The sequence below is a fragment of the Gymnoscopelus braueri genome (genome assembly GCF_963280865.1).
Source record: "Gymnoscopelus braueri genome assembly, chromosome: 16".
NCBI lineage: Eukaryota > Metazoa > Chordata > Actinopteri > Myctophiformes > Myctophidae > Gymnoscopelus > Gymnoscopelus braueri.
Genome location: NC_137616.1, coordinates 17,946,663 through 17,971,651, shown reverse-complemented (window position 1 = coordinate 17,971,651; position 24,989 = coordinate 17,946,663). Strand labels below are relative to the sequence as shown.

The 24,989-nt window shown below is 42.4% G+C and overlaps 2 protein-coding genes across 3 annotated transcripts; one reads left to right on the top strand and one right to left on the bottom strand.

Annotated features, from left to right (window-relative positions):
* The first annotated feature begins 2,805 nt into the window (after positions 1–2,805).
* tmem214 (transmembrane protein 214) lies at positions 2,806–21,219 on the top strand. Of its 2 annotated transcripts, XM_080453978.1 has the most exons (18): positions 2,806–3,182; positions 9,024–9,217; positions 9,810–9,960; positions 10,164–10,298; positions 10,580–10,662; positions 11,129–11,234; positions 12,479–12,560; positions 12,677–12,778; positions 13,879–14,020; positions 14,520–14,611; positions 15,037–15,085; positions 15,215–15,322; positions 16,196–16,313; positions 17,700–17,796; positions 19,278–19,446; positions 19,972–20,123; positions 20,269–20,442; positions 20,485–21,219. In XM_080453978.1, exons 1-17 carry the CDS (start codon positions 2,978–2,980, stop codon positions 20,393–20,395), a joined length of 2,112 nt encoding a protein of 703 aa, XP_080310104.1. In that variant the 5' UTR covers positions 2,806–2,977; the 3' UTR covers positions 20,396–20,442; positions 20,485–21,219. The 2 variants fall into 2 exon arrangements, with proteins under 2 accessions (XP_080310104.1, XP_080310103.1); XM_080453977.1 differs by having other exon boundaries at positions 20,269–21,219.
* A 2,317-nt stretch (positions 21,220–23,536) lies between these two features.
* On the bottom strand, positions 23,537–23,752 carry LOC308102845 (26S proteasome complex subunit SEM1-like; the record flags this gene model as incomplete). Its single annotated transcript, XM_080452699.1, has 1 exon — positions 23,537–23,752. One exon carries the CDS (start codon positions 23,750–23,752, stop codon positions 23,537–23,539), a length of 216 nt encoding a protein of 71 aa, XP_080308825.1.
* Between the last annotated feature and the right edge of the window lie 1,237 nt (positions 23,753–24,989).

The window sequence follows — 24,989 nt, the reverse complement described above, 5'->3', positions numbered from 1 at the left end:
TAAGAGCATTGCTGAAACCTGATTGGGTAAAAATATTGTTTAATTTAGATTGAAAATGACTGCCTGGAACCTTGCCGGCATGCATGGCAGGGTATTGTCAGTCTTGTGTTTGTCTGAAGTCTGGACAAAACCAAGATGGACTTTAATGAAACTGGTGGGATTGATCAGTAGGCTGCCCCAAAGAGATGATTAACTTGGGGGTCAAAACTTTTAGTAGTAGCCAATCAAGCAGGTGCAGCGATAAAAGGATTGCCCTCCTAGCCAGTGGTTTTCTTCCCACGAACAGATGCACTGCGGAGGATCTGAAACCCAGTGTCCGTGGAGGTGGACAGGAACTTAACCCCTATGCCACGCTTGTGTGGGTTGAAAAGGTTTAGGTAACAAGCAAGTTCAAAATTGAGAATGAATTGGCAGATTTTCATTAATTAATCAGCAGGCTGCCCTGAAGAGACAATGATATTTTGGGTCAAAATTAACTCATTCAGTGCCAAACTTATTTCTGGCTTTATCACCCCTGTGCCAAGGCCAAAAAAAAAAGTGCTTAGGATACAGCTTAGGATACAGCCTTTTTAAGTAAGAAGTTAAACAAGAAGTGAATGGAGCAGCAAATCTTCAAATCATCATATCTTGGGTTCTGAACATTGTTTTTCAATGTTTTTTTTAATTTTTATTATGACGTCGGCGACGTCATTGGCACTCTGGGCTTATGAAAAACGTGATGTCGGCGACGTCATTGGCACTTAAGGTCAAGGTCACAGTCAAGGTAAAAGAAATTATAACAATTGAATCACATCTCAGGAGTGAAAAGATGTTGGTGTAGGCAGGGTTTGCACCCTCAGGTTATTTTTGTAATAGTAAGATGTGAATCATCTTTGTAGTAGGCCTAATTAACAGGGAACTCTTATTGTACTTTATTCAGACTTGGATTGTTCAATTGTATTTTTTTTTATCCACTTTGTTGAGAAAGCTCAAACTACAACAATTTTACTGCCTGTCATATTTGTATTGTAAAAATTGTGCACATGAGTACACACCTTGAAGTTTTATAATGCAACTTATTACAAAGATGAAACGTGTTAGATAACTTAATTATCTAATTAATTTAGCTAGGCAATATCCATAAATCTAAGATTCTGGATCTAAGTATCTCATCATAACAAACCAGAAGAATAAAAAAATTACTTAGTTTAAAGCTCCACAAGATAAGCTCATGGTTAGAATGTTGTGTTGTCCCTCCATCTTGGCAAAACAGAGTTGAATCTCTGTGTGTCTGTCTAGGTGACTGAAGTTCAGCCAAGGAAGTAGTTACTTCTGTATTAGACAATATCTTATCTGGTGAGAGTATGGTACTAAAAGATATCTCATTGGCTAATCAAAGAGTAACATGACTTGCCAAAAATACCAATGTTAAAAATAGAAGTGCTCTTGAAAAATTGGCAGGGGCTCTTGTTCAATATCGATCGGATTATGCCTGGCTGCACTTCCTGGCACACTAGCATCCCTACTGAAAAAAAGGGGGAAAAAGAAGGAGAAAAAAATATGACAAAATATATGTGTTGCGTCGATCCTAAAACTCCATCCTAGAACACACCTTCTCCCAGATAATTTGATTAGCCTCAAGTGGCTAATAAATTGGCGTTAAGTGAGAGTGAGTATCACAAATAAAAATTCATAGAATAGTTTAAAAACTAAATGTGATACACATTGTAATGACTTTTCCAAGGTAACTGATGTACCCAACTATTTCACAAGAGGAAGCTCCAATGACATTGTAGGCTACCTTGTAGATTCAAAAGCTGTATGAGAAAGAACCCATTTTTATAATTCAATGATTTTATAGTATACAGCAGTAATGTGGAATGGGTTACCTACAAACCTTAAATATGTTAGCTCTATTGTAACCTTTAACATTTAGTCCTCTCTAAAGAGATGGGTGAATATCCGCTGGACCTAATTACAACTATATTTTAGTCATAGTTGCAGCAGATTCCCCATATTATTATTGTATTTTTTAGCTATTTTTGTATTTCACTAAATTTGTCTTGTGTTTTTGTATTGCTGTTATTTTATTGTATTTTCTATAAACACACACACACACACACACACACACACACACACACACACACACACACACACACACACACACACACACACACACACACACACACACACACACACACACACACACACACACACACACACACACACACACACACTCTCTCTCTCTCTCTCTCTCTCTCTCTCTCTCTCTCTCTCTCTCGCTCGCACACACACACACACACACACACACACACACACACACACACACACACACACACACACACACACACACACACACACACACACACACACACACACACACACACACACACACACACACACACACACACACACACTTTTACATATGGGCAATGTCAATAAAGATGTTAATTCGATTCAAAACAATGTAGTCTATGTGAAGTAAGTTTGTCTGGTATATTCAGAGACAGATGTCTGGTCCAACTGTGCTTGAGAAAAGTTTCCACATCCTATTAAACTATCAATTCAAACTGGAAAAATATATAATGATGATAAGGAAAGAAATGAAAAATAATATATAAAGTGAAAAATATAAAAAGACAGCATTTAAAAAAAATTAGGGATATTAGCCAGATAGATCACCAAATAATTCGTCATAATGACGCAGTTTAAACACATTTCAATTATTGTAATAAATGTTAGCCTATATAAAACAAGGAACCTAACGGCGCAGCATCATCATCACAGGGAGGGTGGTGGTGAGTGACGTCAAGCCGACAAGGAGACGTGGCACGGGGACGGCCGGCTTTTTAAACCATCACCACCACGCACGCACCGTAACGTTCACCCATCCCACACACACACACACACACACACAGCACTGTAGGCTGGAGGAGGAGGAAGAAGAAATCACATCATCATTCATTCCCCTTTTTGGCTTTAAAAAAACCGATCAAAAATGGCTTCGAATACCAATAGTAACGGCTCGGCAACGGCGGCAGCAGCGACGGCGACGGGCAAGTGGGAGGTGGTGAAGATGAAGGGCAACAAGAAGCCGAGCAGCAGTAACTCTGGAGGAGGAAAAGCCCCGTCGGGGGAGAAGAGGTCCGGTGGCGGTGGGGGAGGAAGGAAAGCCTTGACCGAGTCTAACCTACTGTACCGACGTAAGTAGGCTAATGTGCATGGCAAGCCTCACTGATCGGCCCCCCCCCGTCGACCCTGTACGTTCTTGGCTTCATCCATTAAAACACGAAAAGGAGATATAATCATGATGAATCGTTTAACTCAAGAGTATACAAATGTAATCAAATGGACCATTTCATGGTCCATTTGATTACATTTGTATACTCTTGAGTTAGGAATGGATGAATTACAACTGGCCCTGGGAATGTTTGACGTTGCTTTAGCATCAAAGCTGGGGGCAAGCTTCTTTTTTTTTTTTTTTAACGGTCAACTTTGTCGCTCGACACAAACGACGTCATTATCAACAGAAACAAACTTTAACGCTACTCGTGTCGAAACTTTAATTAGAAAATACGTCGTTTTGTATCGTGCGATGAAGTATAAAAATATATTGGCACCGGCCCGGGTTAGCCTCGTCGCTCTTGCACTAGCTTGATGGAATACCAAAACGCTCGCCCCAAGACACAGTCGCCCCGGGGCAAATCCGGCGACCTGGGAACGGTCGGCTCACGTAAACAACTATGTAAAAAAAAGCTAACCTTATTCCTAAAAGTAACCTCAGTAAAACTATGCCCAGTGCTAAACTTATTTCTAATCTTATTCTCGGTCATTATTATCTAAATTCTTCTAACTATATTTATTTCCCCCGCTGGAGGCGAGCGGTCCGCTGAAAATGGGGGTGAGCTTGTTTTGGGGCGAGTCTTCTTGTTACCGGTTGGTGAACTGGTTCACCTTATTTTCTACTCTATGGTTCACCTACGGTTGTCTGAATGGTTACTACGGCGTAACTTTGTAATACGGTATTTAAATTGAAACTATAATTGAATAAAGATAACGTTTAGATAGTGTCTCATGTCACAACCCCCCCCCTCCCCTCCGCAAGAAGTGCCAGTAAGTACCTAGCTATTAGCTAGTCAGTTAGCATGTGGAGTTTGCTAGCAATGTGTCAACAAATGAAACGTCATCACAGTTAGCAATAACCTTTAGATGTCACAGAAGCTATCACTGTAGACAGTTTTAGTCCAGCTCCACTCATATTGTGTATTATCACTGTAGCTGTAGTAGTGGGACTGGGTGGTACATTGAACTCCATAAACTTCAGTATTTCAGCTCTGTATCCTATTTTCGTAGAAACACACAATGACAGCTGTCACAGTTGTTGCTGAGTGGGCGACTTGTATGCATAATGTACAACAGAGAGAGGGAGAATATATATAGATATATAGATAGATAGAGATATAGATAGATAGTCCAACAGAATCACATTGAGACAACAGTCTCTTAAATGTGTGTGCAAAGTGCAAACTGGCCAAGAGGCAGAAATATTTCACAGCTTTGCTAGATATAAAATACATTTAGGCTGGAGGAGGAAAAGTTATAGTCACTCACTCCTCTCTCCCTCTTTGGTTTTGACAAATGGCTTCTTCTTATAATAATAATAATAATAATAGTAACAGCTCAGTGGCAGCAGCGGGCAAGTGGGAGGCAGACATGATAATGGGGTGACTTGTGGACATGATAATGGGGTGACTTGGGGTCTTTTGCTTACATATCCTCTATATTCAAATGGGAATCAAGTCAATAATGTGTTCACTAGTCAGAGAAATCAGGAAGTGTACTCCACACCCCTGTGTAGACTGCTAGCTATAGTACTGTGTCCAAGGGCGTAGCTAGATAATTAACTGGGAAAAGGCTAATTCATGATTATTACTTGTTTGTGCACCACCTTTATCAGATAATCAGTTGGTGCAAAGTCTATGTGACTTTTGGCAATAGGGGAGCACAGTTACGTGTGATAATCTGGAAGCTTAAGGACACAGCAAGGAGTTCAGGCTGTCGTTTTCAGGCAATACATTTAGGCTACAAGTTACAACTAGAATTTTCACATGTATGTTTCAGGAAATATATTAACCACACACAAAATATTTTGGGAGGCGCAGGTCTTAGCCTTTGTGTTTATTAAACTTTAAAAGTGAAAAAATATCAGTCAGGGAAAACAAAAGTAATAATGATAGTAATGTCTGATTGAAGAATATGAAATAAATAATCTGCCACCAGTTTTGACTGCAAAGAAGCCACTGTGAAAGACATGCACTGTAAAAGATAATGGACACACTGGCTGTGTCTACTGAACCAACTCATGGCAGCATGTTGTTGATCTGTCACCCTCCTAAGGAAACCTGTTCTTTGTCTCCAGTGTTTCCCCTATATGCATTAAGCAGTGGCGGGCCGCCACCCCTTAAATCCGACTGCCACAGTATGATTTTTTGTTTTACAGAAAACATTATATCAATGCTCAAATGCATTGATATAATTCTCAAATGCTTTCAGGCAGGATGCCATCTGTGCCGTCACTAGTTGTTGATGTGTGACTGACTGATTTGTATACTTTTGGCTATACTTTGTTCTAATAAAAGTATATTTTCCTAAATCTTGAGACAATTCATATGTAAACTATACAGATTATTACTGTGCACATGTACTATATAAGACTTTGTGTTTGAGCATAAATATGCATTTTGAGAACCCAAAATTTAAAGCGCGCACAGCAACTTTTTTCTTATATTTATTCGTCCCCCACACCTTCAGCTTCTGGCTAGGGGAAACACTGGTCTCTGTCAAAATGCAAGTACAAGTAGTAAACATTTCTCATGGATTGTTATTGTTAGAGCTGTCAGAGCTTTTAAAGCTTTGTGTGGAATCTGTGGATTAGCCTATTATTTATAATAGAAAAACGAGTGAGAATCTCTCATCTGACCACCAGGCCAAACGTCACGGGGGAGGTGTGACGGGGTGACGCCCCCTCAACTGGACCATCTCGCCCCCTCTGTCAAGACTGCCAGTTAATAAAACAAACCTTCTGGTACTTTTTAATTAATAGCGTTTCGGCATCAAGCCTTCCTTCAGTGTGTTAAGAAAGTGGTCAGTGGTGTTGTGTGTACCAGGAGGGACTGATAGACAGATAGACATGACAAGGCCTTCAGCTGCTGTCGGTAAAAATAAATCATTTAAAAAACATTGCGCACGCGCGGCTAGCACCAGGCCTGCATCTGACTGATGCAAAACAGGCAATGGGTAGAGGATGAAGTATTGGCTTGGTTCTTACTGTCCTACATGATGAGGGACGTTTGTCTGTTTGTGTCTATAAATGTGTGCCATTCTACCAGGTGTTCTTCTGCTAGTGTCAGAATCCATACCAGGCCACTTTGCTGGGGGGCCACATTGGGACACCTACTAACACTGAACACCTACTCAAATTACACACACACACACACACACACACAACACACACACACGTCACACACACAGCAGTCCATCACCACAATGCCAACAGGACAAACCCAAGCTTCCCACCTCTCCACACCATTGTAAGATTTTTTATATTTTCCCGCAGGTGACCTCCTTGAACATTTTAACCTTGTATAGTGAGAATGATAGACAGCAGATACATTTATGGATGTTATAGCAATCTACTTATCACTCCTGCTAACACCTTTTGATATGATGCTATTTTAACTTTATAGGTCTGACCACTATAATGTGCAAAGTGCTGGCATTTTACCATGGCTAAACTAAATGGGCTAAATACAGGACAGAGGACAAACCACTTAAAATCTTATTGTCACACGCCATTTATTTGTACCAAAGTGCTTATGTGTCAGTGTGTGTATTCTGATAAATATGCTGTGTCTGGGATGGAGACTTTAAAATCTCAAGGTGAACCACGGTCCTACCTTGCTGTAAAGACATTGTTGCTATGTGAACATAGAGAACCTGACCAGTGTGTTGCACAACAGGCCTCATCCTCAAATGCCATGCACCATCACACTACAGCATTCTATGTTCTGTCTCTGAGACCACACTGCAGGACACATTGAGGTATTTACTTGTTGTATGATCGCTTCAAGGTTTGATTTGAAAATAGGTTATTTAGGCGAGTGACACAGTCGTGTGCATATACATTAAGCTAACTGCTAAAGCCTAGTCGACAACCTCACTTTCCTCTATCATTCATCAATGTTGACAGGCAAAATCTTTGAATGGGACAAAATTGAAATGGTATGACTATGGACAGAGATTGCTTGAAAATTTAGGGGAACCATAGAGATAATGCTTTAAAATCTCGTTCCATTCTTGAATTAGATCGCACAATGTGTTGTCTTGTTGGTGTCAGTCCGTGGTGCACCGAACCCTTCTATGCCACACTATGTTTTCAACACTCGCGCTCCCCAGATATAGCTTTAGCCCTCTGAGCAACGTATAGAATGACCAGCGGACAACTGCTAGTCACTGTCACCGTCTACTCAAGTTTGGGGGGAGTGACTCTTGAGTGTTCAGGCATGCAGTCATGCGACGTCATAGGTATTGGTACATGAGACCTCCTCAATTCCTGCTGAGCAGTGTTTAAGCTGTAATCCATAACTTTCATGTCTGCCCGGGATTTGAACCTGGGCCCCCAACACAAGCACTGGAATTTGGGGAAGGCAAACCATTCCATTTTAATTTAATGCAATACCACTTGTCAAACAGTAGTGGTCCTACCCAACCACCGGCTCTAAATGTCGCAATAGAAGAGCAGGGAGACCAGACCACATCCAACCACTGCAGTTGTGTTAGTTGTAAACATACTATTATCACAATCATACAGACTGATTTAAATGTTTGATTCACACAAAAAGTTATGGATTGCAGCTTTTAAGTCTGTCTGCTACGGAGAGTCTTAACATTTCCCTTTGGTCATTTGGTGGAGCTAAACCGTTTTCCTTTTTTAAAGATAAGATAAACCTTTATTGATTCACAGAGGGCAATTTAATTGTCATAACAGCAACCACAGTGAGAATTAAGTGAGAGGTAAGGTTAAGGAGGGCTGGGAAATTAATCCACAATATATTGAAACTGACATATAGAACCAAGAACCTACTTAATCTTAAATAATCATCAAGACGTTTCTTTTTGTGTACTTATCAACAATGACAATGAGTATACAGGTGGATATATGCATTGTCTATTAACAGGCTATCAACAGTGAATTAATATGATCATGTATGTATACTGTATATATATCAACAGTGATGACTATGTACATCTATCCACAGTCTATGAATGAATAGAGGTACAGTCTGTCAAAGTTCAGTGTACATGCTAGTAGTTAATGTGCAAGTGCGTGAGAGTCTATGCACAAGTCTGTAGTGTAACAGCCTGAATAGTTAAGTTAAAGGAGGAGTTCACCCAAAAAATTACTTATTTTCTATCAATGAAGCCTTGAATTCATGGATTTTATTTTTGTTTTTGTGGCATTCCTAAGCCAACAATTTGATGACCGGGTGTGTATCCGGTAGGAGACACAAGTAATCTACTTTGTGTCTCCTACCGGATACATTAGCCGGTAGGAGACGGGAATCAAATTATTGGCTTAGGAATGCCACAAAAACAAAAATTAATCCATGGATTCAAGGCTTCATGGAGTGTGCAATTGATGGAAAATAAGTCCTTTTTTGGGTGAACTACTCCTTAAGTAGTGTAAAGTCAGTAACAGACAGTGAACAGTTAAGTGTTGACGTGTTATCTTGGGCAACAACATTTACGAAAGCCATAATGGGAGGGCAGGAAAGAGTAGAGGGGGAGGAGAGAGAGGCATGGAATGCCAGAGTTAATATGAATTTTCAGGACATGGGTGGGGGGGGTGCAAATCACAAAGACTGATTATAGAAGCCCACAAAACGCTGAAAAAAGCGCTTGTGCTCTTGCTACAAGCCAATAGACCTGTGCAGACATCTCTTTGCCACTGCCTAATTTTGTCTGGTTTGGTATGGTTTTTCCAGCACCCCTGAAGACGTCAGAGACGGTGTACGAAAACTTTGAGAAGATGGCAAAAAAGCAGAACAAGGAGCAGGTACCGCCGCCTGCCGAGCCTCAACAGAAGAAGCCCCTGTCAAACAAGCCGCCCAAGAAGACTGTCTCCCCCGGCACACACGCCCCCACACCTCACAAGAACCTGGAGGAAGCCTTCAAAGCTGTGAGTAATTCTCAAAGGAATAGCTGAGGACTTCTTTAGTAAAGGTTGAGTTGGTCGGCTGAACATTCTTCTTGCACTTTCTATAAATAGTGGCATAATAACGTGTCGAATGTGGGTTTTCAGCTACGTTTTGTTTGTGTCCAATTGATTTGATTTACACCATCATGTCTAATAAATGTGGTTAATTCATAACATTTCTCAATGAAACAAATAGTGTTGAAGCTGTGATCAACTGGAAGGATGTCAGGTATAAATAAGTTGGGCTCAAATAATCATTTGGCATTTATTTTTTAAGATGAAACTTCATTTCAAGAGTACTAACTTCCGTATCGTTACGTATTTCTGAGTGAAAAACGGTAGGCAGGTGGGAAATCTTCATTTCATGTTGATTTAAATGCTCAGACACACTCAAGAGACTCACAAAAGACGCACATACAGCAATAATGCTGCGAGCAATTTGACAGAAAAGTATCACATGCTGGATCACAGTGCCATCATTGCATAATACATGGCTTTGTTTTTCCTCACCATCTCTTAGTTACTGTCTCATCTTTTCCTTTCCCCTGTGGCCCTGGGTGTCGTTCTCTCTTAGCTGGATGTTGGGGAGCTGAAGCAGCAGTTGGTGCGCAGTCAGGCGTTGTTCCCAGAAAACCCGTCGGTGTGGGTTAAAGACCTGGCAGGATACCTCAACAACAAGCTGAACGCCCCAGACCCCGAGCCCACACTCAGCAGCTACGCTCATGGTCAGCCAGGTTTTTTTATTCGTTTTTAGTTTTTGCAACGGCGCCTTAAATCGACATTGTACACTAGTGTAATTAGTGTGTCCCTGCGACGTGCATGTAACACCCGGGATTCGAAGTCAAATATGACATAAGATACACGTCAACACTTACTCAGTTTCATATAATAATATCATATATCTTATTCTTCTGTCTTTTGTTCCCAGACTACCCATACTGCCTTACAGGAAAAGAGCTAAGAAGTGTTATCAAGGGCCTCATTGGGCGATGCAGCGACGCTCTGCCAGACTTCTTTGACCACTGTGTGTACACCATGCTCAGGGAGCTGGACAGACAAACAGGTAGATGGCATTGATTATATTTGGGGTATAGATGATTGGCTTTGTGCACGCGGATTAAGGTACATAACATGTACCGTACTCGAAAAGCATTGGGTTCAAATATGGTCCATGACTATTGTCAGATATGATCTCTTTAAACTTTTCTGCCACTCTTAACAGTGCACTGTAATGAACACAGAGAGGCACTAGAAATTAACACAAATTACTCAGTGAAGATGTAACATCAACATAAGCATAACTTTCAAAAAGACAGACATCACTTTTCTTTTATCTTTATGCAGGAGAGCCACTACATGGCTACAGACTTTGCATTCAGGCAATCATACAGGACAAGCCCAAAATAGCCACCCAAAGCCTTCCTGAGGTGAGTTTTGTTTTGCTGTAGCTTTTTGATGTGAATCGGGCAGTTGAAGCTCCTGCTCCAGTGCTCTTGACTGCTGCCCTCCCAGTATCTGTGCCTGTGAGGTTATTAAGCAACAAATCGTAATGTGAATATTCTGCCCACAACCAAAGTCTGTACTCACTAGCAGAGAAATGATCATTCAAATTGATTAGATTAGATTAACATGTCAGCATTTCTAAAATGTGCTATTTATACTTTATTGCTAGTAATTAATCACCTTAATTTACTTTACCATCCGTTCTTTGGGTGGAAAATAATTACGTAGATTTATCGAATAATCAAAAAAGTAATTGAAAGATTAATCAATAAAATATTTGTTAGTTGCAGTCCTAATGCTTGCCATTATCTACTTCCATAGTTTGTCTCATCTGCAGTGACCTCTCTAACACTTTGAAATCCTGTCTCCTCCCCCTGTCGTCCCATGTAGTATCTGGAGTTGTTGAGGTCTGTTCAGAATCGTCCAGCAAAGTGTCTGACCATTATGTGGGCTCTGGGGCAGGCTGGATTTTACGACCTCAGCCAAGGACTACGAGGTGATTCATACATTACCCTACAAATCCCTTAATTCATTCAGGCTTCTTGTACAATCGCTCTGTCTGTCTCTCTCTCTCTCACACACACACAGGAATATAAATATTGGCGTTTGTACATATTGTTACTGCTAGCCTTTATTGCTCCCCTCTCCTCCACTTTCCCAACCACGTTGTGGTGAAAGTGTTCCTGGTGGTGAAAGTGCTCCTGGTGGGTGTTCTGGGTCAAGGGGGTAACAATATGGGAACCCAGAGCTAACTGAAAATGAAAAACAGCGACCTCTGTTGTTTGTTCTATCTCAGTTAGCTCTGGGACAATGACAACGCAGCACACGTGCGCAAGGAAACCGGGGTTTTGGTCTGCCTTCACCGCTCCACTTCCGGGTGGAGCGACTATGTTTTCATTCCCACTAACAATATTTCTACACAGAACACTAACACCACTTCTCCCAGAGAACATGGATCGTTTTGGTTATAAGCCCACTTGTTTCTATGATGAAAGAGTAAGTTCAAATGTGAATATCTTTCCGTGGTTTTGTCTGCTCCGCGGACGCTATTGTTAAATTAGTTTCGGTTAGTTTCGAGGGGGGAAGGTTCGACGGACACGTGAATCCCGCCCACTACATTTTATTGGGTAAAGCGCGGCCTGCTTCCTGAGCTGAAGGCACGCCCACTTGTAGGCCAGTGTGTACACGTTATGACGAACCTTCACGACAGATTCCAACGCAGAGCAGAATCTGTTCTTGAGAGATTAAGGGGGTAATGAAATGGGTGCCAAATTCACCCCTGACACAGCCAGACAGCTGCCCCCCTTCACTTTACTACATGTCAGCAGGGACTCTCCTTGCTTTTGAAGAGCCCTTGGTGAAGATATGGAACCATTTCTATGTCTACTAGTTAATGAAAAGTATTTTGCATTAAATGATGCGGACTGAAGTGAAGTTTCCTATTCTCCAAGCATTGGGAAGTCTGTGTGAATACTGAAACTCCTGCTTGTTATTACACACATTGACCCTGCACCCACTGGTAGTGCTAGCTTTCATTCAGCATTTTTGCCAACTTCACTCCATTTGTGTTTCACTGAATGATTTAAATAATGAATAAACATGCAAAACAGGACTGTGGGGCAAAGGAAAAAACATGGGCATACAGCAGCACTGCATCTTCTCATTTGAAATGCAGAAAATACTAACCTAGTGACATGGAGGACTTTGGTTTGTTCTGACAAAATCCTTTTCTTGTTTCAGTTTGGCTGGGTATCATGCTGCCTGTGTTGGGAGTGAAGTCTCTGTCATCCTATGCCATCTCCTATCTGGAAAGGCTTCTCTTGTAAGTGTCTGTGTTACCATTATAGGTGAAAGTGTTAAGGGAAAAGAACAAATATTTTGAAAATGTGGCTGATATTCTGTATCCATATTAAGTTTGGGTTTTGCTTTTTATCCAAGACTTCATGCTAACCTGACGAAGGGATTTGGCATCATGGGACCAAAGGAGTTCTTCCCTCTGCTGGATTTCGCCTTTATGCCCAAGAACGCGCTGTCATCAAGGTAAATGTAAACCAATGTAAACCAATGCAAACGCTGATGCACGCTGGGACATGATAGTCATTTGATAAAATGAGGCTTAAAGATGAAGTGCCTTGCTCACATGGGAGCATTTTTCTGCTCTAGATGCTTCTCACATTACCACTAAAATCCTATATTTCGTTGACCGAGGTCCCCAAGGGCTCTGTCCTTGGCCCCCTCCTCCTTCCCTCTAAATAGTAAATGGTGCATTTATATTGCACATTTATCCAAGGTGCTTTACAAGGATTGTGCATTACATTCACCCATTCACACACACATTCATACACTGATGGCGGAGGAAACCATGCAAGGCACCAGCCTGCTAATCGGGGGCAATTAAGGGTTCAGTGTCTTGCTCAAGGACACCTCTACATGATTTCCATATATGGGCATTAAAGGGAGACAGGCAGACAGACAGATAGAGATCTCCATATATGAGCACAAAAGGGACACAGACAGACAGACGGTTACAACGGGTATAACGAGTATTGCATAACAAGGTGGGACATGCGTTCATGCATGAGCTTGTAGATCGGCTATTTTCACGGAATGTTTGACTATTATGACATGCCCAGAATAGGGACGCTAGGGTTCAAGTGGTTATCATTGTTAGCATCCGTCTTTGAAACAAAGAGACAAGACGCATGCTAGCTAGATAGCTAGCATGGTAGCCTGTGCCAGGCTGTGCCAGCCTGTGCCCAGTCTGCCCACATGATAACTGTCAGAAAAAAAATCATTCGAAGTCCAAATATCAACATAGTATACTCCAGTGGACAGTTGAGGTTGTTGTGCAGATCATGAACATCATGAGACATTCAGTCTTGCAGGATGTCCTGTGGTGCCTTTGAACACCATACTTAGATAGTTCATAGGTTTATACTATAGGTCATCCCTTTGTTCACAGGGTTATATGTTCCCCGGGTTCTGTGTTCCCGCTTAAGTTAGGGTTGTAAGCGGGGAACATAGAACCCAGCATCCTAGTGATGTTACCATTGTGCTACTTTTGTTCGGCTCGAATACAGTTTTTTAAGGTCATTTCAGGTAATATACTGTATTATGAGTCGTTCTTGTTTTGTGTGTAGCCTCCAGGAGCAGCTAAGACGTCTGTACCCTCGTCTGAAAGTTCTAGCATTCGGGGCCAAGCCTGAGAGCATGTTGCACACCTTCCTACCCTCCTTCCTGTCCAGAGCCACCCCAAACTGCCCTGAGGACATGAAGAGAGAGGTAAGATTCTGTCAGTCGTTGTGTTCTTGTGTACATTATGGGGCTGCAACTGTTGATTATCTTATTAGCGATTATTCGATTACCTTTACAATTCATGAAATAGTCGAGAAGCATGTTTATATATATATACTGTATATGTATGTATTTATATAGCAGCGATGCGAAAACAAATTTGAATTGATTTTCTATAATCTACTAAATCGATTAGTCTGATTAATCACTTAAGCCTCAGTGTCGTGCGAAAATAGCCGATCTACAAGCTCACAATGCGCTGCATACACCCCTTCATAAGTGTTAAAAGTGTTACGGCTGGGCCTGCCATCGACACAGACGGAAGTGGCCAGAATCACCAAAATAGTGTTAACTATCTCAAACTAAAGCTATAGCTATTAAAGTATTCTTGACGGCATAGTTAGTGTTTCTGCCATCAGTGTAAAAGGAAAAGAAGAATTGTGTTTATCCTTCTCTCTCCATCCCTCTTTTTCTGTCATTCTTCTAGCTGCTCACCAGTATGACAGAGTGTCTGTGTGTGGATGTTCAGAGTCTGGGAGTGTGGAGGCAGCTGTACACCAAACACTTACCACAGTCCAGGTGGGCTATAGCATTCATTTATCCACATGACTATTTAAGTGCTCTCTCATACCATTTCCATAGTTACCTCATTATGTTTTAAATCCTCTGATTGAACTTTGCATGATTTTACTCACGTTTGAGATATCAGACAGCCATAAAAAAGTAGTTTGCGCTGTAAAAGAAAAAAGTATAGTATTACCTTTATTTGTCCAAATGGGGAGAGCATGCACACACTAAATCCTTAGTGGTTAATTTAACTCTGAGAGGGTTAAATGAACACTCAGGATTTAACTGAGTATGTTAAGTGTAATTATGATTTCACAATCTGCACTTTCACCTCAGGAATTTGTATATGAAGTAAGAAGTGAATATGAACCAAAAAAACTAACTGTTGCTCGGTTTCCACATCCTTACACATCCTTATCTACCCTTCTCTGTTCCAGCCTACTGTTGAACCATCTACTTAAGTCTTGGAAGGTCTTACCACAAAAGGTACGATCCATTCCCTGCTATGAGGTCTGATGCTTTGTAAGGCAAATGCAGATGAAGGACTTGCAATTTTCTTAATTTAGATTTTTAAGTATAGTATTTGAGTGGTGCGTTTCCTCTTGAATATTCTAGTTGCGCAAGAACCTTCAGGAAACAATCCAGTCATTCAGAGTGACCAACGAGGAGATGAGAGACACTGTAGAGTCTCAGGACCTCCAGGAGTGCAACAGCCTATGCCAAGTAAGACCCAACAAACAAACACGGCCATATCCACTAGGGTAAGGGTCAGCTCTGTCGTAAAATCTGGTGCAAATGTAAATCTGATAAAATTGTCAAACTTGGAATTGGTTCAAATCCTAATCATTATATTTCGTCATTAAAAAATCCATATCACATACAATACATCGTTGTGCAGAATTCACAGTTCTTTGACCTCAGTTGTTCCCTCAGCAAGGGAACAACTGAGGCCATGATTAATTTAGTTAAATAGGTATTAGGTAACAAAAGATGTGGAAGCCAGTACATGCTTTTTTCATAAATTAAAAATGGTGTAATAAAAATTCAGTCCTGACTGCCTTAGGCAAGACTGGCACAGCCTCCTCAGTTGATGGCAAAAAATAAGAAAGTAAATTTACTTTGAGACCCCGTCTATGAGAGGGTCTGTCAGTCTGTCTGTTAGTCTGTGTGTCTGGAGATTATCTCACAAATCGCTGGACCAATCAGTGCCATATTTCTTGTGCGCACTGCCAGTAGGCCACAGAAGTGCCTCTACTCTTTTTTTTTTTTTTTACATAATTGTTTTATATAAAAAATCTTAGTTTTCTTCCCCCATTTAACAAACTTCTACTCTTGATAGAGTACTTTACATAATATTGCAATTTAGTTTTTGTAGCAGATTTAACCCAGCCGATACCCATGCTTAGTTATGAAAATTCCCTCCAAAATGTCTTCACTTTCCATCTACAAAATTAGCCACTTTCCATCTACAAAATTAGCCAAAGACTTGCAAGTATGTAATGTAAATATGCGGAGTATTTAGATGGTTGGGTGACTGAATATTGGATTGTACAGTTATTTAACCTTTTTATCAATTCCCCCTCTCTCTCTCTCAAGAATCTTCAGGTGAAAATGCGTGGTCTAGGATTCCCCTGGTCCAGGCTGCTCATGGCTCTGCTGGTGTTCGCCGCGGGTTTCATTGCTCATGACATCAGGTCTCATGGTTCCTTCACAGGTCTGTATGGGTTGTGCTCGCTCATCGTAATACCCAAAGGGATCTATAAGCTCACAACAAGTCTCGTGAGCTTGTAGATTGTAGATGTGCTACTTTAGCCAAATGTTCGGGCCACAATAAGTTCGCTAGGGTTCATGTAGCCTCGTTCTCAGCCTTACTCATCTGCGAAGAGAAAAGCCTGGTCACAACCTAAAGCAGAGAGTGTCTATAGGGGCGGAACTTCCGTCGTACCTATTTCCCCCGGAAACTATCTTTTTCGACCAATCACAACACTTGTTTCATTCACAATGTTAACAGATTTGTAAAGCATCAACGCCATTTCCTTGGGTGGTACTTCCGCCAAATTCCGGTACTTCCGTTTATGCACTCAATCGGCCAGGTCTTGCCCAGCGTGGGGTTCATGTGGTTATGGCTAGATTCATTTAGTTATTGATTGGAATATAAAATCTAAATTGTATGATCAGATCACTCGGATGTTTCATTTAACCTTTAGTTATTCACATTACTCCTATTGAGCATGGGTGTATTTACACATTACTCCTATGTATTGAGCATGAGTGTATTACACATTACTCTTATGTATTGAGCATGGGTGTATTTATTTAGAGAGACCTGGCCAAGACGCCAGTAACGCATTTAGCTCTAGACTGTCCCCCAGGATTCTGCAGAGCACTGTAAAACACTGTGGAACCTAGTCAAGGTATTTGCAGGTTTAGGTGGATTTAAATACTTGTTTTAATACCACTCACAGCACACAGTGACACCAATAAATCAGAACTAGGGTACATTTTGCACCATGTTAATATTAAATAAGGGTTCCTTATTGAATCCACTATCGGGCTAGCTTAGCTTTCCACGGAAATCGCTCCATTATGCGCGTCGCTGTCAATCAAAACTGCCGGTGTTATGACTTGTGCTGATTTCACTGTGAAAATCCTGGTTTCCATTCCATTTAAAATCAGCGCCATCCACTTGCACACGACCGTTTCCGTATCCGGCTGTAACTCTTTAGATCCCTGTCTATCTGACCGCGGCCGGTCTATCTACCTGTAGACAGAATACTAGTGGCAACGAGTCATAATAGGTTCTCAGAAATCCACAAAATAATGAGTGGGATGGCATATAATTTGTCCTGTCACATTTTGTGATAAGACACTTGCTTGTAAGTCATGGATGTTTGTTGGATATTAGTTTTTCTCAGAATAGATCAGACTAGATTTTGACATGTAACCCTTCACCAAGGGCTTGTCTTGCTGTCTCTTTGCCAATAAAGCAGAAAAGCCATAAGAAATATCAAACGATTTCCTCTGTGTGCTGTGACGTTGTCTTGCACTCTGTGGAGGGTTGGTGTATTGCTGAGTGACATGTGCATGTTGTGTGTTCCAGATTCCACCACAGCCAGGTATCTGCACAGCTCAGGAGTGACAGCTGTGTCCCAGCAGGCCTGGAGCAAGGTGACCTTGTACTCCAAACAAGGATTCAGGTATGTGTGCTTTGTTGCAGAGGATACACTTCATAGTGTAGGGAGACGGGTAATCTCTCAAGAACAGATTCAGAGCTGCGCTACTGCATCTGTCGCGAGGGCCGTTCAGAACGTGTGAACATTGGCCTACAAGTGGGCGTGCCTTCAGATCAGGAAGCAGGCCGCGCTTTACCCAATCAAATGTAGTGGGTGGGATTTACATCTGTGCGTTCGCTTCCCACTGGAAACAAACCCAAACTCATTTAACAATAGCGTCCTCGGAGCTGACAAAACCACGGAAAGTTAGTAACATTTTAACTTGTTCTTCCATCATAGAAACAAGTGGGCTTATAGCCAAAACGATCCATGTTCCGTGGGAGAAATGGTGTTAGTGTTCCGTGGAGAAATATTGTTAGTGGGAATGAAAACATAGGCGCACCACCGGAAGAGGATGGCTGAGGGCCGACCAAACGAGCCTATTTCCTGTGGCCACGTTCTATTTATGCGCTACCCCCAGAGTCAAATGCAAAGGTAAAAAACTGCAGAGGGCCCTGTTTTTCCCTTCTCTTTGACAATGGGTTCCCAGATTGGGAGAGAGTCTGTGAGTGACATGCACCAATTCTCGCATCACAGCCTATGTGGTACGTGCCTTAAAGGTTTCATGACGTTCAGTTTTACCACACATTAAAAGTCTTTGTCATGGTCCAAACGTGTATAGAATGTTTTAACAAAAAATTCCACTCCATTGATCCATGGCAGGTGTTTTTCTCTCACATTTCTAAAGCCTTTTCAACTGCAATGAAAAAAGAAATCTTTGCCTGCGGGTGTCGCTGGTGAGGGATTTTGCCTGTCAATCATTGTCTCTGCTCCGCCCCCCCAAAGGAAAGGATAGGGGAGGGGAGGGGCGAGGAGGAGAGTGGGCGGGATTAATCGGCTGTGACCTTTTCAGCCTAATTATTCAGAAAACCCCAGACCACAGAAAATCCACTGAATGTTCAAAGTTCAGATTTTTTGGTGTAATTGAGGTCATAAAACCCCAAAAAAAACATTACAAATAAAAAAAGTGAAAATGAATGTCATAGAACATTTAACCACTTGGATATCTGTTCTCATTGTGGCAGATGATTGTTTTGAATTTGCTTATTCAGTTGATCCCACTTCTCACAAGTAAAGTAAATGAACTCTGATGAAGGCAGCAAAATTGCAACTTAATTTGCAATGCATTAGTCAATACAACAAAGGCTTTTTGTCTGGTGAGAATAGGCAGTGCCTTGGATTTCTTTGAAGTTTTACCTGTAAGACAAAGGAGTACTTTTCTGGCACCTAGCTCAATGATCCATAAAGGAATAAAAGCCCAAAAATAAATCAAAAAAACGTTTATATTTCTGTTGTAAATGCTAGATTCAAGTAAAGCTCTGTGTGTGTGTGTGTGTGTGTGTGTGTGTGTGTGTGTGTGTGTGTGTGTGTGTGTGTGTGTGTGTGTGTGTGTGCGCGCCTCACAGCTGGTTGGAGACGAACACTCCTTACTACTACTCTGAAAGTGTGCGTGTGCTGGGCCCAGTTATGGAGCAGGGTTTAGAAAAGACCAAGGCCGCTGCCATCTATGTCTCCGAACAAAGCACCCAGCTCATCCTCTGGGTCAGGGAAAACACACCTCTGTTCATAGAATGGGTAAGGAAATGTGCACAGATTGCATTTTGCTTGCATGTAACAAAAAACAACCATATCACACCAATCTCCACCTCATATTGGTGCAAAAGTCCACCTTAACCATATTGTATGTAAAGCACTTTGTGAACTCTCTCTGTGAGAAGTGCTATATTAATGAAATGTACTTATTTACTTACATACTTAACAACGGAACCAATTGAACCCTAGCATCCCTATTCTGGGGCTAACATTCAGTGAAAATAGCAGATCTACAAGCTTGTATAGAACCCTTCGGGTATATTATAGGGTATATTTTATACTTCGTCGTATGATGGTGTCGTGTGGCAAAAATAACAGGTCTGCAAGCTCACAACATGTCGCAATGTGACGTGGAGACCGACTGTTTTCGAAAAAAGTTGAACATTTCTTGAAAGTGTTAGTCTATAATGACATGCTCAAAATAGAGATGCCAGGATGGAAGTTGTTAAATGGCGAGATTGTCTGTTAAAGAGTGTGTGTGTGTGTGTTTGCGTACCTCTCCCGCAGGTGAACACCAACACTCCAGACAGTGTGTGGCAGGTGCTAGAGTACCTGAAGGGGCTGTTGATCCTCCTCCGTGATAACTACATACTGCCTGCTCTGGCATACACGTCTGAACTGCTACAGCGGGCGTGGAGCAGCCTACAGGACTCCTGCAAGTCAGTACTCACAAAACATTGCCTAAAAATAATTTTGTTGCCAAGCACAACATGCTGATTTATCTGCCCTGTCTTTGTGTATATCCGTCTCTTTTGATATCTGAATGTGGTCATGTGACCTCTGTGTGTGTGTATGCCATTGCAGTGGGGAAGTATCTGTGTCGTGTCTACAGAGCCACGCTTTGAACTTCACCAGCTCTACGTGGCACCTCCTTCAAGACACCACAGTTTCCATCAAGACCTGGGCACAGGAGCTGTGGACACCAGCATGAGTCTAAGAGTACAGATGCTCATTGCTCTCACACGTACACACACGCACACACACACGTTCTTATACACACTTCCTGTTCCATACACACACGCACACACACACGTTCTTATACACACTTCCTGTTCCATACACACACACACTCACACTCACACTCACACACACACACACACACACACCCGCCGACCCAATCTGAGGCTGCCTTCGTCTAAGCCGTGACGGGACACTGATGTTCTTGAGTCAAAATAAGCAAGACTCGCAACAAAAACAAAGGACCTCTGTCTTTTTTTCCTTGTTTTTGGGCAAACCTTTTATCAATCCGCTTGTCATTTTATAGTTGTTTTCTTTTTCTACCAACATATTTTTGTCAGGGTTGGACACGGAGGTCCTCTCTGTCTGTCTGTCTCTCTCTCTTCTCTCCTCTTCTCTCTCTCTCTCTTGAGTTTTCTACTGCAAATTTCACCTGTGCTCTTTAAATTCCGGGTTATAGATTTATGTGAATTTATAGAGCGCTTAGGTTTATAGATGATTTATAAAGCATTTTTTATTTATGAATAATTAAAACAAAATGTATTTCTGTGAAAACATGCTGAAAGGGCAGCATAAAGACTTAAGAATATATCCCAGACTACTTAAAGTAGCTGCAGACCCTTTTTTTTTTGGTCTGCATAACACTGAGGGTGAGCTACGTCTCTCCAGCTTAACATAACCGACCAGAAAGACTGATCGGATACAGTATGTTTGTATGTGTGTGGTTGTTTGTGTTTGAGTCAGGTATGTGCAAAGCCTCCATCAAGCCACTTAAAGGACCCCCCCCCCCCCTCCCCCCAAAGCGGACCATTAACAATGCAAAGCCTTCGTGAGGCAGTGAAGAAACATGTTGAAGTATGGAGGAGGGGGTCACATCCGCTGGCCTGATAGACTCCCTCAGAAGATGGAGAGTTGGGGGGGGAGAAATAAACAAAACGGTGGCTGGACAGCCAGCCACTGTTAGAGGACAGTCACGAACAGCCTTTTTGCATGTAGTTTAAGCGCAAGGGGGCGGGGCCGCGGGTGGCGGGTGGGGAGAGAGCCTGGCGACGCGAGCTATGTTAGTGCACTGAGTGGCAGTTGGGGCAAACGCAGTCCCCACAACATCATTTACGATTCTGTGCCTATCGGTACATAACTCGGACGGCGCTTAGTCGACTAGCAGACCATCGGCCGGTCGTCGCGGGCACTCGCGCCTGGAGGCGCTCGGGCGCGACTCCTCGGCCTCAAGGTCCGCCAGTATACTTTATTGGCGAAAAAAGTAGTCTGCGGTTGTTTGAAAAATCGTAAATGATGTTGTGGGGACTGCGTTTGCCCCAACTGCCACTCAGTGCACTAACATAGCTCGCGTCGCCAGGCTCTCTCCCCACCCACCACCCGCGGCCCCGCCCCCTTGCGCTTAAACTACATGCAAAAAGGCTGTTCGCAGGACAGTCGAGGTGTCTCAGAATGTGAGTGGAGAGGACTCCACCTTGCCCTACATGTCATCCAGTCCCCTCTTCTGATCTCGCTTCATCTCTGCTCTTCCTCCTCTTAATTGGAAGCCAGGCTAAGCTGAAGAGGGGCACTGATACTGTGGATGACTGCTACTGCTGCTTCTTTTTGGCTAATTTGGGCTTCATACTTGAAGGCTAGTTACGATCTCTGTATAAATGTGTGTGCATGGATCTGCATGTTTGTTTTGGTGATGGGGTAGTAATGGACCTCATGCCCACCTCCACCTGTATGCCACAGTATGACCGTTTTGTTCTTTTTGGCCCCTCCTCCACACGGCAGACTGCCAGAGCAAAGCTTTCAGATCAGCTAATTTCCTGACCCCTCCTGGTTAAAAAGAGACATGTTTGGATGGATACAGAAATCTTTAATTTGTGACATTGTAATGTAAATGATTTATAATAAAGTATTCAACCCCATTCAGTGCCCCGGAATCAATGTCATTCGCACACCAAAGCCGCTCCTAATCGATCACAATATGTCTGGAGTTTCACCCACCCACACATCTATGACAAAAGAGCTTACCTCGAAACCTTAGTAGCTTAGTGTGCGCCACCGCCACCTGGTGTCCAGAATAATACACTACCTTTAAGTTCCTGTACACAATTTATTTTAAAGTACAAAAATGGTGTTCATGTAAATAGTTTAATGGTTTTTGTTTTCCTCTATATAGTATGCCACTTAACTACCATAAAGCGTTTAATTGTTTTTAATTCAAGGTGCTGCAATAAGTCAGGGTTAAAGCATGTATGTCAAATGAGGTGATCAGTGTTTGTGTCTCACATGTGTCACGTGGCTGTTGCATAGGCCAACAGTCAGGTGAGAGGAAAAAGTGTATTAATTTTTTTGCCAGACCCAGGGGGTCGGCCTACAGGAGGCTCGGTCGGTCCAAATCTGTCATTGGAAATTGGCGCTCTACAGGTATCCTGTGAACAAAAAATGTGTGGGAGTCTGCATTCTGCAAGACCTTGGTCACTGCACAATAAATGTAAGTGATCGGTCCAGCGGTTTGCGAGATTAGCACTGGACAGCCACAGACGGCTACCTCTTTCAGGTCACACAGCAATAAAAAAAAAGAGTCCTGTTGCAATTGGCAACAAAAAAAAATGATTTAAATGTTTTGCCCTGTGGTAACCTACAGAACAAACAGAAAGGGCAGCTTACCCGGTGACTTTCCTTTCAGTGGAGGCCGGTGTCATCAAGTCCCAAGCAGAGTGGAGGTACTTTGTGACTTTTCAGCTGCCTGGATTATGTTCATCCCCTGCAGGTATTTTGACCAGTAAATGTAGGAACAGAGGCAATAGATCCTGCTCTGTTTTTTCCCAGCTGTCAGACCCAGCCTCATAATCAGCAGCTACTCTGTCTGTTCCTCTTTCCGCAGTGAACTGCTGTATTCTGTGTGAACACACTGAAAATAGCCGCTCATTCTCAGATATGAATTCACAAAATATGGGAAAAATGCACCTAAACAAAAGCACAAAATGATGTGGGAAATGATTGGCGGGTGAGTTGTTTTGCATGATTAGCTGCATACACAGCACAGACAGACCCTCTTCTAGGCTACTTCTAGATTGGCTTGCCCCCTAGGTCTGAGCAGCCTGTTTTACAGGCCCCCTAGGTCCTAGGAGCACCCTGTCTCCATCTTGTAACCATGTTTTTCCAGCTCTGCTTTGAGTTGACTTGAGAAGTCATCCTCTACATTGTCATCGTCCCAGTTATCCTCCCACACGTGGGCATCTTCGTCTTCATCCAGCCCTGTCCAATCCTCAACTGGGAATTCATCAAACTCATCGTCCTCCTCTAATCCCAGATCTACAGGCTGCTTCTTATCTGTCATGTTGGCCTTTTCTGGCACAAATAGCTAGCTTACCAACAAAGCACTTAAGGAATAAATGGATGTCTAATTAACGACTTCACCGATGGAGAAATGATGCAGGTCTGGGTTTCGCAGATCTTAAATAGGATACCGATGACCTATGACGTATTATACCGTACACAGAGCCCTGCCCCTTAGTTACTGTTGCTAAGTACGTCAAGCTTTCTGACCAGTGGTTGTTCTACAAATATGGAGAGAGAAACTATCTGGTTAAAGGAACTCCGTATAGGGGAAGAATTCAATAACTGATCAAACAGTGCAATGATATTAAGCAATTGCCATCAAAAGGTCTCCATGTGTGCCATGGAAATCCAAGACATGAAATCGGGCAAAGAAATGAGTGGTGAAAAAGTTTGCATCATATTCGGGGCAAAAGCTACCACAGTAAACATAAAACGGGATATCCCTCAATTGATATTGGGAAGTGTCAATGAATAATACTGTTCCTGCACTGCAGGGCAATGTTTAGGTAGCAGCCTGTAGACCAGAAAATGTATCAGAGTACTTAGAGGCCAAGTGAGGAGCCTGTGTAACTCCATATTTGGCTATTGATATCATATTTTATGACATCATATGCCCATATTTGGACCAAAAAAAAACAGACAGGCACATTGCTGGTGGTGTAGTTCAGTGTGGGTGACTTGGTGGCTGATAGCAGAGTATTAAGGGACCATCAGAGTGGTCGAGCAGCTCTGCATTTGTGTACAGCTGTGATTAGACCGCTGATAAAAAGCGGTCCATGTCATAAGTGCATTTCTGAACAAATGCTATTATTTTCAACTTTTCAAACACTCCATTCGGCCAGAAAAAGGTGCTCTGATCAGACCTGCTTCTTAAGCCAGTTGACGATGTCACCAGTCTTCCTCCCAGCAGAGTACCGTTCGGGTGACCCCTTTTCTCCTCCCTTAAAGAACATGATGGTGGGATATCCCTTGACTCCATATTCCCTGGCCAGCTCCTTTTCCTGGGTGGCATCTACCTTACCCAGGCGGATCTCTGAACCCTCTTCCCTCAGCAGGCTGGCCGCCTTGGCATACTCCGGGGCCAGAACTTTGCAGTGACCACACCATGGGGCATAGAATTCCACCAGAATGTTGGGGTGAGCTCTCAGTGCTGCATCAAAGTTACTTCTCTTCAGCACCAGGACAACCTCTTCTTCTGCGATGACAGCCCCGCTCGCTGGCCACAACCTGTGTAC